General features: G+C 37.1%; 1 protein-coding gene across 2 annotated transcripts; it reads left to right on the forward strand.

Annotated features, from left to right (window-relative positions):
- Positions 1–1,121: 1,121 nt before the first annotated feature.
- Positions 1,122–15,521, forward strand: LOC146453523 (uncharacterized). 2 transcript variants are annotated; one of them, XM_085096522.1, is made up of 9 exons: positions 1,124–1,804; positions 3,032–3,442; positions 4,085–4,289; positions 5,936–6,017; positions 6,659–6,709; positions 8,103–8,266; positions 9,793–9,865; positions 12,171–12,203; positions 13,389–15,521. In XM_085096522.1, exons 1-9 carry the CDS (start codon positions 1,423–1,425, stop codon positions 13,608–13,610), a joined length of 1,623 nt encoding a protein of 540 aa, XP_084952648.1. In that variant the 5' UTR covers positions 1,124–1,422; the 3' UTR covers positions 13,611–15,521. The 2 variants fall into 2 exon arrangements, with proteins under 2 accessions (XP_084952649.1, XP_084952648.1); XM_085096523.1 differs by lacking the exon at positions 6,659–6,709 and having other exon boundaries at positions 1,122–1,804.
- The last annotated feature ends 326 nt before the right edge of the window (positions 15,522–15,847 follow it).

Here is a 15,847-nt window from a genome sequence, read left to right on the forward strand (position 1 = left end):
AACACAATGGGGAGTCTACTTTCTTAAGTTTAAACAACATAACATTTAGTATTTTATATTAAAACTCCAAGTCTAGTAATATTCTACAGATTTGAATCCCATTTGTAAATTTTATTCCTTTAACCTCTTTGGCTTTACTTTCGTTGTCCTAAAAAAAAAAAAAAAAAAAAAAAAAAAAAAAAAAAAAAAAAAAAAAAAAAAAAAAGAGATAAAATAAAATAAAAATGTGAAAAAAGGTTCGCCTCCATCGAACATCTGCTCACTGTTGGCCCTTTGTGAATAACATTACCTTTCCCTACACCTATTAATTAAGTGAAGGAAGATGTCGATTGCTGGTGCTAACATCTGCAGTTCACTGAATGCAACATGATACTGGTTTCCTAGCGGGATCGATCACAACCAAGAATTTATCTTTCAGTTAAGGTGGCTGGCACCGTTTACCATCACTTTCCACAGCGCTTAGTCAACAATGCTGGTACCAATCAAATGCCTAAACATTGGTGAAGTTAACGTTATGGTCATTTTCCGGACATAATAGGTTACCACAGCAACCGAGTACAAACTCCCCCAAGCAAACACACCCTACGTTTTTGTTTTAAGTGGTTGCCACTCAAAAACGAGTTCGGTGATCGCCATTTTATATTATGAGATAATTTTCTGTGGCTTCATTTTTTTTACGGAATTGAGCTAAAAAAAAACAAGTTTCAAATAGAACAAACTGCCCTAACTTTTTAATGCCCCTTTTTTGAAGACCGTAAATTAAACGTCATCTCAAGTAGTTTGCTAAGAAATTAATGTTCTCTTTGACTAGTACACGGGCCGGCCGGTCCTCACGTTCGATTGAGTCTTGAATAGGAGTACATTCAACAAGAAATCCCTCATAAGAAGTTTTTGGAGTTAGTGGAGTACAAAATTATCATGTGTCAGCCAAAGTTTGCAGAAATGGCTTCCCAAATTTCCTTAATAAAAGACGAGCTATTCCGGCTTATAATTATTCCCACTCATGAATATACATTGGTTACACAGTAACCGGGCCTTTACCCGCGGCGCGCGAGAAAGTGCACGTGGTGTACAACGAAAAAGTATTTCAACAGGGTAGGGCTCGTGTGTGACATAACTCAACTTTTGCCAATTTATACATCAGGTTTTGAGAGGTGTAGAGGAACAAATGAAAAAAATTAGAAAGTTACAGCGATACTGAAAAGTTGTATTCATAAAAACTCAATCTTTCAGGATTACTTGAAGTATCCACACGAAAAAAATTACTTAGGCTACCCTGGTGACAACCTTTGTTCTCAGCGGAACGTGAGATTTCAAGAAGGCCAAAACAAAGGGCTCGCTTTGGTTTTATACCGTTTCAATACGGAAGCTGTGCATTGTATTTCAATCTTTCAATCAGTATTGGGAATTTACGTTTGAAAAATGATTATGCGAAGCTATTTTAACATCATTCTCGCACTTGGCTTATTTATCGTGCCCTCGAGTTCGACGAATCTTGATGGCTTGGCAAGTGGAGTTCCCTTTGGTCATTTGAAGCCGTTGGGCTCTCACAGACCGCCAGAAATAAATTTAGTTGACGATTTACAAGAAATGCCATCTCCTGAAGAATTCTGGACAAAGTATGTATTGCCTTCGAAGGCGGTTGTGTTGCGTGGTGCCGCGAAACACGCTAAAGCTTTCACACAATGGACTGACGATTACCTCAAGGAAAAGTTTTCAGATTTGGAAGTCAGGCTTGAAGGGAAAAAGGAAAAGAGTTCGAATGTACCGATTGGGGCGAAAGGAGTTGGAAGAGACACAATCGGTAAGCTAAAAATGTTAGTTACTTTTTCTTGCTCAACTAAATTTTATTGTTCAAATGAGTCATCTTTTAGCTCTAATTAGTTATTCAAATAATATTGTAAGCAATATATATAAATTATCATTGAGATTTATTTCATTGTTTTTTAGGCTCCCTTCTTTTAAAGTCTTTTTTTGAGCTCTTTGTCGCCCTTTTTACCATAACTTTTAAGCTTACCTTTCCTGGGGTGAGGTGGTAACCTTATTGATGATCGTGGATTTCTGTTCTTCCTCCTTGCCTGCAACTAGTCTCCCCAGTTAAAAGTTTCATACCCTGTGAAATTCATCTTTATAACATTTCCTCAAATAAGCCACCTGAAGGAAGGAGGAGAGAGGGTAGGCAGTCTTAAAGAATAATTATAACCACAATTATCTGACAAGAGAATCACTGCCTTCAGAAGAAATAATGTTATACCAACTACATGTCTGGCCTCATTTTGTGGGTCGTTGCCCCATGTTTTAAAAAAAATCTCTGTACTGATTTCACTTAAAAAAAAAAAAAAAATTGCAAATTGTTGGAAGAACTTTGAATGGTATTGCTAATGTTTTTGATACTATTGTTGGAACAACCTTTTGGAATCCATATACAGCTGTTAAAAATGTAAGGACGGAAGTCTCGTACATTTGACTTGGCAAAAATTGGCATGCATAAACTCTCAATCACCTTTTTCTGCCGGGAACCCCATGTATGATGAATCAGAAAATTAACTCTGCAGTATATGTTGTAGTATATTATAGTGAATGAATGAATTTCCCACTAAAGAAATGGGAGACCACACAAACCAAAGAAAAAAATATTTGACCTTGGCAGGAATCAAACCTATGACCTCTTGGATTTGATCACTGTTGCTTTACCGACTGAACTACGAGGCCAGACGGGAGAAAGTATCCTGGACGATTATGGTGGTAATTGCGGCAATGTGAATGTGAAGGGTTAACTATATATGACTAATGCTCTTAATTAAGTAGGAAATTATAGTTGCACTTAACAGCAGTACAATAATTATAATTTATATACTACTGAGTTTTAAATTCCCTGATCCATTATTTGTCTCTGACTCATTAATGCTAGCAGCACAACATTCATTATATTTCTTTTGTGTACTGAAATTGTATCATTTTAATGTTAAATGTATGAATTTCTATGGCAGTCATTATATAATTTTACAGTGAGGATTATTGTTTTATTCAGGAAACTTTATTGACAACTACCATAAAGATGACAACAATCTCTACATCGTCTCTGAACTTCCCACCCCCATGTGGCCAGATGTGACAGTCATTCCCCCCCTGACATGTGGTTTGTTGAAAGATAGACTAGTTGAAGTTGATTTATGGATGAGTGGGGGAGGCACTAAAAGTATTCTTCACAAAGATGCATACAATGCTATTAACTGTTTATACAATGGCACAAAGGAATGGAAGATGATTGAATACAAGTATGAGGATAAGATATACAAGGCGTGGGAGCCTCCGCAGATGGTAGGGGGGTTCTCACGCATAAATGTGCGTGCAGTTGACTTGCTGAAGTATCCTAAGGTTGCTGAAGTGCCTTGGTCTTTTGTCACTGTAAATGCTGGTGACTGTCTGTTCTTACCCAAAAGTAAGTCCTGTCAAAGCTATATGTATCTGAGTGATAACTAATCCACCATACCAGACAAAGGTAGCGACTGGTACATTTATGCCTAATTCTTAGTATACGAATACCTAAAAAATGTTCATAAAACTGCACACAGAAAAGTGCTAAAAACTTCAAACTAGTATACCCATTGTTGGTAGTGCGAGCCTGTGGCTTTCTACATGTATGTGCCAGTGTTGGCTGTGTTAGGTTTGCAAGGTACATGTACATTGTATTGTGGTAAAATGTACTGCCATTATCTAAATTTAATGTAATATAAATTTAATTTAATTTAACTGTGGATTGAAGGGAAGTTTGGCTGTGAAATTGAAATTGATCCAAAGTAGGTCTAATTTGGAAACTAGACTCATCATCAGATGAGAAGTCACTTAGTCAAGAGGATGAAAAGTCAGGAAGCACTGAGTGGAACAACACTTTGTTCTGAGTTCAAAAATGCAAGCATTATCATGCATTGAGTCCTCATGAGATAGTAATTAACTTGTCCTGCCATTTACTGCTGTGCAGTCATCACATTTTGTATAATGACAAATAAATGCTGCAGCATGTTGTTTCCATTTCTAGTGTAGGAGAATAATTGTGTGGCATATACTTTGATAATTTCATCAGGTTACTATCATCAAGTGACGTCTTATGGAACTCATAATACAGCTGTGGCATTGCTTTTTGCTCGCCTGGATGGAGTGAGTAATATTGACTTCGCAGGCTGTGATCAGCCACTAAGTTACAAACCGCTGAGTGAAATGGATGTGGACTGGAAATATCCTGGTCACGGCAACCTAAGTATGGGCAACACTGACCTTGAATCTGTCAGGTATTTGTCTTGATTCATTTGGAAACGTTAAGCATTGCTTTACATACATGGCTTTCATCGGAATTATTAAAACAATTATTAAAACAATTCTCAGAAATTAGTCTGTCAGTACAGTCGAACCTGTATATAACGGCCCTGTTTTAAGCGGCCACCCTCTATTAAGCGGCCAGTTTTTAAAGTCCCTATTGTTTGCTCTTACAAACGCTGTATTTGTTACCTGTATTAGGCGGCCACCCTCTATTAAGCGGCCAGTTTTTAAAGTCCCGATTGTCTTCTCTTACAAACGCTGTATTTGTTACCTGTATTAGGCGGCCACTTAATAGCAGTCCTTTGTTTGTCTTTGTTTGTTATTTTTACCTGTATTAAGCGGCCACCCTTGAATGCAAACTAAGCCATATGTTATTTTATGCGGTATTTTATTGTGTTTAAAATGCGATCCAGCATCACTATAAAGAACTAACATGTACAAAGCTACTGTAAATTGATACTCGGCCGTTTAATATAACTAACGCTTTTCAGATGTCCGCAATGTGCTGAAGTACAGTACCATATCACGAACGCTAAAAAAAGTTTGTTTTGAATATGCTTCACTCTTTAGCAACAAATTCCTCTTTAATTAACTTGTTCTTTAGCCATGTGACATTGAACATTGAGCGTAACAACTATGAAATGACGGAATGAGATATTTTGTTGTGAACTGTAAGTCATAGAAATAGAGCACTGTATACCGTAGGAGAGTAGAGGACAATTTATTGTATAGTTCTTTTACACAATGTTACGTCTATATTATACTGTTAAGTTACAAGTTGGCACTGAACTTTGTTTAAAGTATTGATCACTTGAAAGATTTTGATTGTCCTATTGTTTCCTTGCATGAAGTGTTTTTGTATGATACGCCATTAAAATTGACATTAGACCACGCCCAGTGAGTATTTTTAGTGTTCCTGCCACCTGTATTAAGCGGCCAGTTACTCAAGTCCCGAGGGTGGCTGTTGTATACAGGTTCGACTGTAGTTTAAAAATATCCTCTACATGTGTCAACATATAAAACGTTGTTAAAATCTGTAAGAGTACCACTGACACTGACTATTATAATTTAGATATTTCTTCTTCTAAAAATAATAAAAAAAAAAACAAAAAAACATACACACCTGTACATGTACATGTAAGAATAAAAATATATATTAATATATTGTTTTTGTTGTAAACTTGATATTTGAGATAGTTGGTCAGTGTACATGTAGGTTTACATTTGTACTTTGTAGTGCCAGAGGTGAGTTGTGTTTTCCGGTGTGTATAGCGCAGAACTATTTCAAAATAATATATTAATAATTAATAATTCGTGTTTGCAAATTAGTTATTAATTTGTAAAATTTCCTGTCATAAGAATATAGCTTTCCTTGGTGAAATTTTCTCATCAGGTTTTATGCACTTTGCAAATTTTTTGCTTCAGTGTATTTTTAACTGTCCGTGGTAATTCGAGAGTGATGCACTCTACAATAAACCCTGCGAGTGTAGATAATTTGTCCAATCCTCCTTCCATCTCCATGTTGACTAATTGCTACTGATATTATTGAAAGGTATTTATAGTTTTTATTACTGATTTCTCTTCAACTAACACTGACATTAATTTTTGGCTTTTGTAGGCGAGGTATGCTGGAGTATTTTGGAAGAGATGAGAAATTAGATAAAGATGGAATCCTTAGAAACACTGGAGATCTGATAAAAGTACGTCTTAATGTATTCAGAATAAAATAATTTCTACAAATGAATGTAATTACCAAGAGCAAATGTTTCCTACTGCACAATATTTGGATGTTACCACTGACAACAACTTAATCTTCAGTCGTTAAAGTCCAGATGAGCATTATTTTTGCATGTAGTATGCTGTAAACGAAGGTCGATGCAGGTCTCCATTAGGTTTTGCAGTGCAGTCTTTAGGTCTATAAATAAAAATTAATTAATTTTGCTCACGCTTGGCTAATACAACTCTAAAGAAAAAGAATGATTGCTACCAATAAATTAGTAAACTTTACTCTACTCAGAAGTTGACTTAAAAAAAAAAAAAATTAAATATTACTTTTCATGAAGATTGTTTACAACCAATTCAAAACTGGCTTTACTGCCTGTTTATTACCTGATGGCAGTGGTTTCATTTTACTCAAGATTGAGATGACCACTGATTGGACTGTCCAAATTCACCCTGTGGCTGTCATACTCCACGTAGCGTATATACAATTGCTTGCATGATTTGAATGTGGTTTATGTATGAATTAAGTTCTGTATGATTGCTTTTGATTATTAATTTAGATACTTTTGAGCCCATTGGCCCATACATGTACTTGATGAGAACCTTTGAATCTTTTTAGGGAAAGACGTTATATAGTTATGTGGAGAATGTGAAAGAGCATGCTTTGGTGGTCAGTATCTATTTTCATTTTTTATATTTTATGACTAGGTTTTGTATAATTATTATTTGACATAATGTATCAATCAATTCAAAGAATGTCCTGCCCCCTCTCCCCCTCCCTGGAATGACCCCTAGGCATTAATTAGTATTTTTTGAAAAGTAGAAACTGACAAATGCCCCATGGCGGCTTTGACAAAGTCAGGCTGGTCAAATGCCCTGTGGTACTGTTAGAAATCACGTATGTTCACTTGATTTCTTTATTTGTGCACTTATCTTTATGTCGTGAAGGTAAGTCCTAGAATTTGTGCATTTCCAGGAAATATCCATACTCCCCTTATGGAAGATTTTTTGTTTTGCACCCCCCTCCCTGTAGGAAATTCCAGTTTAGCTTCATACAGGTGTACTTTGCCTCTAGAATTTGGACTTTTTAAGACTCCCCTCCCCCTTAGGAATTTCCGATGACCTTCCATGGGGTGGGTATGGATAGCATGGAAGATTTTTTGTTTTGCACCCCCCTCCCTGGACTTTTTAATACTCCCCTCCCCCGATGACCTTCCATGGGGTGGGTATGGATATTTTCTGGAACTACACATTTCTCAGTACTGTGGCAGTGACTGTTCATTCTGTGGCTGCACCATCTTATTTCTCCCCTCCTCAGACATAGTTATTCAAGAATTATTGTCTTACCAGTATTGTATAAGGAGAAAATGTTGAGGCTGTCAGATGCCGGGGGGTAGACTAAATATGTCTGCTGGGTCTGATAAATGTTGAACATGCCTCACTAATGCCTGAGGCGGGGGGGGTGGGGGTGTGGATGGGCACTGCTGAAATTGTCTTGACTGATGCATAAGTGCTGCACAATTAATGGGAGGGTTTGAGTAATATCTGTTAATTAATAATTAGTAAATTACTGTAATTGTTGTAATATTAATTAATATAGTGAATCAGCCAACCACCCAATGCTGTGAAAATGAAATACATGTAGATCTATTTCATTTTCATAGCATTGGGTGGTTGGGTGGTTGGCTGGTTCAATAAATCTCTAAGTGTACACAACTCTTATTTAATGTGCTTGCAAGATGCAGGTTATTTAGTGTGTTGCTTAAATATGATGAGTGTCCAGTGTACTTGTGAGATGCAAAGTCCTGAGACATAACCCCAAAGCCTGCAACCTGCTCACCATATGAGTCACCCATAGCTGAGTGGTTAGAGCATCCAACTAGTTATTGGAAGGTCGTGGGTTCAATTCCTGCTGGGGGCTCGGAATTTTTTTTCCGAGAATTTACAATCTGTACTTATTATCTATTTCCTTTTAATATTAATATAATTATTAATAATATTAATTATGGATATTTAAAAAAGTACAAAATTAGTTGATACCAAAAAAGGTTTTTACTTTGTAGTTGTTTGATTGGCTTGGAGGCAATGAAAAAGGCTTTGTGACCAAAGAGGATGTGAAAAAATTAACCCGAGATGAGATGCGACAAATTGTTCTTGCCTTTGAAGGAACAGATGTTAGTAACACATTAGAAGCAGAGTATGGAATTGTTGACCCAACACAACTCAGGTATATAGAGACTGGTTAAAACCTAAGCCTTACAATCCCAGTGTTCTGTCATTCATTTTATGTTGCTCCAGCCAAAATGTGTATTAATTTTTCTATGGTTGTGCTTAATTGCATGACTTGACATTTCCTTTGCTTGCTCATTAATTATAATTTTAAACTAAATCATATGGTAAAGAAATGTGCAAGTCAAGACTGAGAAACAAAAATCTTTTGGAAGAATCTTTTATTATTTAATTAGTAATTATTCACACTCAAATCAAAGTTCATGTTAATTAACCCAGGATAAGCTTCATTGGGTTTTCAGCAACTTGGCCCAGCTTTCCAAATCTTGATTATTTCTTTCATACGTGTAGTGTAAGCTGCAGTTAGCTGTTAGACAGTCTTAAGACATTGACACTTGAAAAAGTTACTTGTTGAGGGATTGATTGATTGAATAATACATTACATACACCTTTATTTATTTACATGTATGACAGGCTACTGGTCCAGTCAGAGTCAAAAACTCTGTAATCAAAAGGAGCCCTGACCATTATCATTTTCCAATCTTGTTTTCATAACTTGCCTCTAAAATCCATAGATAAGAAGTTGAGTTTCTGTGTTGTTGTGTTGGTGGGGGAGCACTGAAAAACAAAATTTATGTTTGGTTTTATCAGAGATGAAAAAGGTAGTTATCCAGTTTGGCCGTTACCTTTCTTTAAAGGTTAATTGCACAAAATAATGTGGAATGGTCAACAATTACCACTTCCCTTTTATGTAGATCTTTCCATCTTTGTCATTCAAACATGAATAGAGATCGATACATTTTAATTGTACCCTCTTACAGCACCGTAAAACCAATAATTATCCAATCGAACACCAAAACATCTTTTACATTTTCAGACCGAAAGAGCTCTCTAAAAGCATACCCTTTGGCCAGTATTGCATTTTAATACGAACAAAGAATCTTATTGAGAGAAACACATCTACAACCTAACATGTACATGTAAAATTTCAGACACCCTGTAGCTCCAGAAATGTCTTCAAATTTTCCTTTTTCCCAAGGACTTCAAGGGACTGGAATCAGCTCCCGGTTGGCATAATTACGGTTCCATCGTTGGCCAAGTTTAAGGAGAAAACGATTGTTTTTACATGTATGAGCTAATGTAGCTAACCTCTAATTCAGAATAGCGTTTAGTATTTATTTATATAATTGTACGCAGTGAGTGTGATGCCTCACCGGCTTTACTAACTTTAAGTTAATAAAGGTAAAGGTAAAAGTAAATTAGTTGCAAAACTATAAACAGTTAAACAGATATTGATTTGCAAATAAGCACTAATTAGAACACTCAGTTGTCACTCTGCCGGTGAGTACCCCGCCCCTGCCCTGAATGTAGTTCATTGTCATCATCAATTTTAAGTCTTGGGTGCTTGCTTATGAATACTTTTAAGGTCAATGGTATTTTTTGTATGATGTGATGTGCATAATATATGTATTTTGTATTTTTTTTACTGCTTAACGATTGAAAAGGAATTCATCGTATTTTCAGGGCCATAATTAAAGATATTTTGGTTCGTGAAGGACATATATCTAAAAACACCTGGGTCAAGGCTTATATAAAGGTAAATACTTACTGATAACTGCATGGCTAGTATTTTTCTAAAGAAAAAAATTATGAGGAATGTGTACAACCATACTTTTGTCTGTTCTTTAGTTTTCATATCGTAAGGAGAACCACAATAGATGGGAATTTTCATCATGTGTACAAGAGAAGAGGATGTATAACTTAGTATACATAGTATAAGTAATTTTTATAGGCCATTGGTCCCCTGGTTCAACGAGGAAATCAAGGCAGCAAGGCGGGAGAAGCGGAAGTCTGAGAGGAAGTGGCGAGGAACTGGCTCTAGGGAAGATATGTTGGTGCACAAAGCAAAAAAGAACAATGCGAACGCTTTGATGATTGAAGCTCGACGCAAATTCTATCATTACTTCATCGAGGTTTATGGCAGCAATCAGCGCTGCCTGTTTTCGGCAGCGAAGAAGCTACTCAACCAGGGGGATAACAGGGCGATGTACCCTCCTGTGGATGATAACATTAAATTGGCGAATCAACTTGGAACTTTCTTTATTCAGAAAAGCGAGACCATTGGTTCCCAGCTCGATAACATGGCGCAAGGGCTACTATACCTTCGCGTTGACCACGCCTCAGTATCACCTCCTCGCCTCAGCAACTTCAGCCCCCCTAATGGAGGAGTTAGATTTGCAAGCTCATCAACAGCAGCGCAAAACAAAAAAGAAAAAAAAAAAAGAACCTGCACTCTAGACCCCATGCCGACATCCCTAGTAATAGATTGTATTGACGTGCTTTTACCGATCATAACGAAAATGGTCAATTCATCACTTGAGTCTGCGCTGTTCGCTAATGACTGGAAGTGTGCGCTCGTCCTCAGACCTACACAAAAGCTACAGCCCTGTAAGCAACCTGCAGTATGTTTCAAAGCTGACTAAAAGGCCGGTGTTTGAGCAGATACACACACATATTACGACTCATTCACTATATCCCGAGTTCCAGTCTTCATATCGTAAAAATCATAGCACGGAAACGGCTCTTGTTAGAGTCACGAACGATGTACACTCAAGAGGTCACCTTGCTGGTCATGCTCGATCTTAGCGCGGCTTTCGACACAGTCAATCATAACATCCTGCTAACACGTCTGAATGAGGAGCTCGGGATATGCGGAGTGGCCTTCGAATTGTTCATGTCGTAAATGGCGAACAGAGGTCAGCGAGTCTCCATCGACGGATCTCCCTTAGAGCGCTTTAGTTTGGAGTGAGGTGTCCCACAAGGGTCATGGCCGGGCCCCCTGCTTTTCCTCATCTATGCATCCAAGCTGTTCAGGGTGGTGAGGATCAGCTTCCACTTGCGCACCGCTACGCGGATGAAACACATTTATCTGAGTTTCAAACCTAATAGTAACACATCCCAGGGAGATGCAGTCCGTGTGATGGAACGTTGAATCGAGAATATCAGGCGCTGGCTGATCCAGGACGGACTCTTCTTATTGACGATAACAATGAGTTTATTATTATTGGAACTCGCCAGAAACTTAGCAAATTGCAGGCTATGAATATTAAAGTAGGTGGTGCTGAGATAAAACCTAGCTTCCAAGTTAATGTCACCGTTACCGCGTCCGGTTTAAACTGTAGATACCTGAACCCTTATGGCAAATTAAAGCTTATAGAGTTGGCTATCAAACTATACCAAGAATTTTGAAATAAACTGAATTGCCGAGTTTTTAGCACTGTTTTCTCAAGTCAATTATTTCACTAAGAGGAGACACATTATTATTATTCAGTTCAAAAATGTGTTTCATGCATATACAGTGGAACCTCGTTAATACGACCACTTTCGGGACGTGGAAATGTGGTCGTAATTACAGGGTGGTCAGATTAGCGAGGTTTGTAAAACTAAGGAAATGACTGGACTTTCAATTCGTTCGGGGCGAAAAATCTGGTCGTCATAACGACGTGGTCGTATTAACGAGGTGCTCGGCATAGGGCTGGTTCCACTGTATTCATGTTGGTTTATTTACCCTCCACGAGTATATTACGAACTCACAATATGCCGACCAGCTCCCAGTTGGCTTGATAGGTCATTTGTTAGATCACTCTACCAGCATCACAGAGGTCATGGGTTCGAATCCCGTTGAAGCCTGAATTTTTTCAGGCTTTCTTTTTGCAACTGCTTAGTTTACGTAAATTACTGCGAGGATCTTTCTTCTATTTAATCTTTCACCCGCAGTTCAAATATATGTTTCATATTCATATTCATTTAGCTGAAATTAAGTGTTGTGCAAAAACTATCTGGTATAGTGTGAACAATTTAAGCTCAATAATAATTTGTCTTATTCTTTTCTTTTGATGCAGGAAACTGGGGGAACAAAAGAGTTTGCTGAGTTGGTAAGACAAAGTACATTTTTTCCTTTGAAAAGAAAACAAAAATGTATTTCTAACAAACTGCTGATAAAAATAATAAATTGGTAGGGATGATCAGAATTATCCTAACCTCTCTGAACATAAAGTCTGTACTGTAAAGCCCCAGCTAAGCGGTCAAACATTCTCCTGCAACATCGTGTTGGAAGTTTTTAAAAACTATTTGCCGATTGAGCAGTCAAACATCTTTTGATCATGAAGTCAAAATCCGGGTCAAAAACACATGAATGCAGTGTTTCTTTTAATTCAGTTCACCTTACATTGAATTTTAACATGAATTGACACTGCTAAAGAATTCTTGTGTTTTTTAATCCATGATCAACAATTTTTGTTCAACGTCCTTTTTCTCACACAAAAGGTTCACTGTCTGAATTGGCAAACAATGTTTGAACTTCCAACACGATGTTGGACGAGAAGGTTTTTCTGCTTACCCTGGGATTTACAGTACAGATGGTATGTTCAGAGAGTTATTTTGTTTTGTTTAATTTTGTTGAAGCCTGCCAATTTATACCAACAATGGTACCTCCATACCCAACTTCTGAATAAACCTCTCGTTTTGAGTCTTTGCATGTGGTACCATATTTGAGAAAAGTGTCCACTTGTGGGAGGTTACCGTGTTTGTATGTGGCTGGGATCATGATTGACAGGGGTGTCCACTTATGAGAGGTTAATAATGTAGTGTTTGTATGTGGCTGGGACCATCACTGAGTGTCCACTTAGGAGAGGTGTCCAATTAAGAGAGGTTAAAAATGTTGTGTCTTTGAGTGGCTGGGACCATGATTGAGCATCCACTTAGGAGAGGTGTCCACTTATGAGAAGTTAAAAATGTTGTGTCTTTGAGTGGCTGGGACCATGATTGAGCATCTACTTAGGAGAGGTGTCCACTTAAGAGAGGTTGAAAATGTTGTGTCTTTGAGTAACTGGGGACATGATTAAGCATCCAGTTTGGAGAGGTGTCCACTTATGAGAAGTTAAAAATGTAGTGCCTGTGTGTGTGACTTGGACCATGATCGAGTGTCCACTTATGAGAGGCGTCCATTTGATGGAGGTTAAAAATGTAGTCACCGTGTTTGCGTGGCTGGGACAATTTTAACAGCGTTACACTGTACATACATGTACAATAACAGAATGTACTTTCATTTTTTTAAACAGCTTTTTAATAGACTGGGTGATGACACCAAAACATCAGACAAGATCACAAAGGACGAGGTGCAAAGAAACATTGATCGTGCTTTGGAGAGGTATTTGGACTGGGCGCGAGAACCTGAGATCCCTCCGGGTCAGGACAGCCCGGAACCCCAGGATGCGTACAGAGAGGATGATAACGAAGAGGAAATGGAAGAGACAGAGCAAGTTCGACACGAAGAACTATGAAATGATTAATCGTAAAATTATTTTTAATAGGACTTTTGTATGACCCTGTCACTTGACAACAACAACAACAACAACAACAACATGAACAACAGAAACAGCAAAGGCAATAATTGGCTTACAGGAATTATTTTACAATAAATTAAAAATATTAAGCCAGTGACACACGGCTCATTGTTCGTCAGATATTGAGCAGTGTTTTTTGAAATATACCAGCATGTTCAACGGCAAAAGATAAAATATTATTGTAATGAAAAAGTTGCTTAATATAGACCTGCCCCCGGCATCTACGACACGGGATAAGGTTAAGTAAAATTATAAGAAAGTCTTCATGACCATCCACAAAGAAATAAACCACATACAAACAAACAGACTGAAACACACAAAGTGAATAAAGAGCAAACAAATACAAACAAACAGATAGACAGAAAATACAAACTAACAACTTAGCAATACAACAAACAGGCAGCACAAAAAATAAACAGACTGACAGACAGAAACAAAAAAGACTGCATACAAATGCAAACAAACAGAAAATACAAACTTACAACCTAGCAATAAAAAAAACTGACAAACAGATAAGCAAACAAACAAACAAACATAAACAAAACTGCATAAAAATACAACCAGACAAACAGAAAAATAAACAACCTAGCAATAAAACAAACAATTAGACAACGAAAACAATTAACAAGCAGACAAACAAACAAACAAATAAACAAGCAAACAAAGAGACCAGACAAACAAAAGAAACAAACGAAAAGACACTGGCAGAGATACAGACAGACAGACAGACAGACAGACAGACAGACAGACAAACACACAGGCAAAAACACGTGCAAACAAAAATTGGCAATCACTAAACAAACAAACAAACTTCGAAACAAGTTACTGGATTACGACAGTAGAGTGGTGTTTAACTTTTCACTCATTGAATCCTTGACTGTTAAACCAACTGTGGGCAAACGTGACTTATGAGAATAACAAACACCCCCAACACTCCCACTTTGGTGGACGGTTAAAATTTTTATCAATCGGACGCTTAGAGCTTTACTCATCCCTCTATTTATTGGCTCGTTTATTTAATGACATATGAGGGCTGGTGATCGATTCATTCAAATCCTTTCATTAACAGAGAAAGTGTATTTTACAAAAGGTAGAGAGAAAAAAAAACTTTTCTAACGGACTTTTGTTATTTTATGATCCAGACGTTATCCATTGTTACAGGAATTGACTCTAGCATGCTTGGATTAAGGTAGTCAGAGTTTATGTTCCTCGTAGCTTAGTTTCTGATAAATTTGTTGAAATTCGGAAAGTTATATTTGATAGTTGAGTATGTTACAATGAATTAACAAAATAATTTGTCTTACTTTGTATTACTGATAGTAAAAACTATACTAAAATCTGCAAAGATGATATAATTGAAATAATAACAGAAAGATGAAACAAAACTAGACAAACAGTACCTTATGGGTAGGTTATAAATAAACTTCGATACGTTTGTGAGTCGTGTGATTTGCGTGACAACTCTTGAACAAAATTCTGAGTACCCAGCGGCATTTCTAGTTTGGACACTGGCCGCATTCATGTAGGTTTGGTTCACTACAGGCTTGCTATAGGATATAGACTCAAATAAAGCCAAAATAATAATAAGTAACACTATCTCACTCGTAAAACTTTAAAAGCACTTAAAATGTTAGGTTTGTACTGAAAAATACTAAGTCCTGCAATACTTGCCCTTCAGTCAAATAGAATCGCTCTCTTTGGGTTTAGGGAAAGTTATTTTACGAAAGCGTCCATATTTACGACTGGAATGTTCATGTGACAGGGTACTGCAAAAGGCCCTTGGAAATGAGATGTAGATGAATAAAGCTAAATTATGAGCAAATTAAAAGCAGAAGGTTATGATCCAAGGTTTGATGAGTATTGTTTTTGTTCAATATTCTTCAGTTCACCTTACAACTAAGAAGAGCATTGTGGTAACATTCACTTTTTAGTGCTCTTGAAAATAAACGAACAACGTTAAAAAACAACAAAAAACAAAAAAGCAACAAAGAAAAGAAATAGCGCGTGCTTGCAGTTGAATTGTGTACGGAAGAATATTTAAACATGCATTGTACAAGTGAATTTGTTCTACTCTCAGGCGGGGGCATTCTTTTATACGCATCGAAAAGTATATATACTGTGTTTTGGAACTAGAAAAAAACTTAACCCTTTAACCCCTAATTTCAAAGAACAAA

Source organism: Pavona decussata, unplaced genomic scaffold, assembly GCF_977016875.1.
Source record: "Pavona decussata unplaced genomic scaffold, jaPavDecu1.1 SCAFFOLD_330, whole genome shotgun sequence".
Lineage (NCBI taxonomy): Eukaryota > Metazoa > Cnidaria > Anthozoa > Scleractinia > Agariciidae > Pavona > Pavona decussata.

Bases quoted from the DNA above. Each gene is read 5' to 3' on its own strand.
- LOC146453523 (XM_085096522.1), top strand. From the start codon at position 1,423: ATGATTATGCGAAGCTATTTTAACATCATTCTCGCACTTGGCTTATTT. The intron at 6,710-8,102 runs GTCAGTATCTAT...TTTACTTTGTAG, and splicing joins TGAAAGAGCATGCTTTGGTG to TTGTTTGATTGGCTTGGAGG. The intron at 9,866-12,170 runs GTAAATACTTAC...CTTTTGATGCAG, and splicing joins GGGTCAAGGCTTATATAAAG to GAAACTGGGGGAACAAAAGA.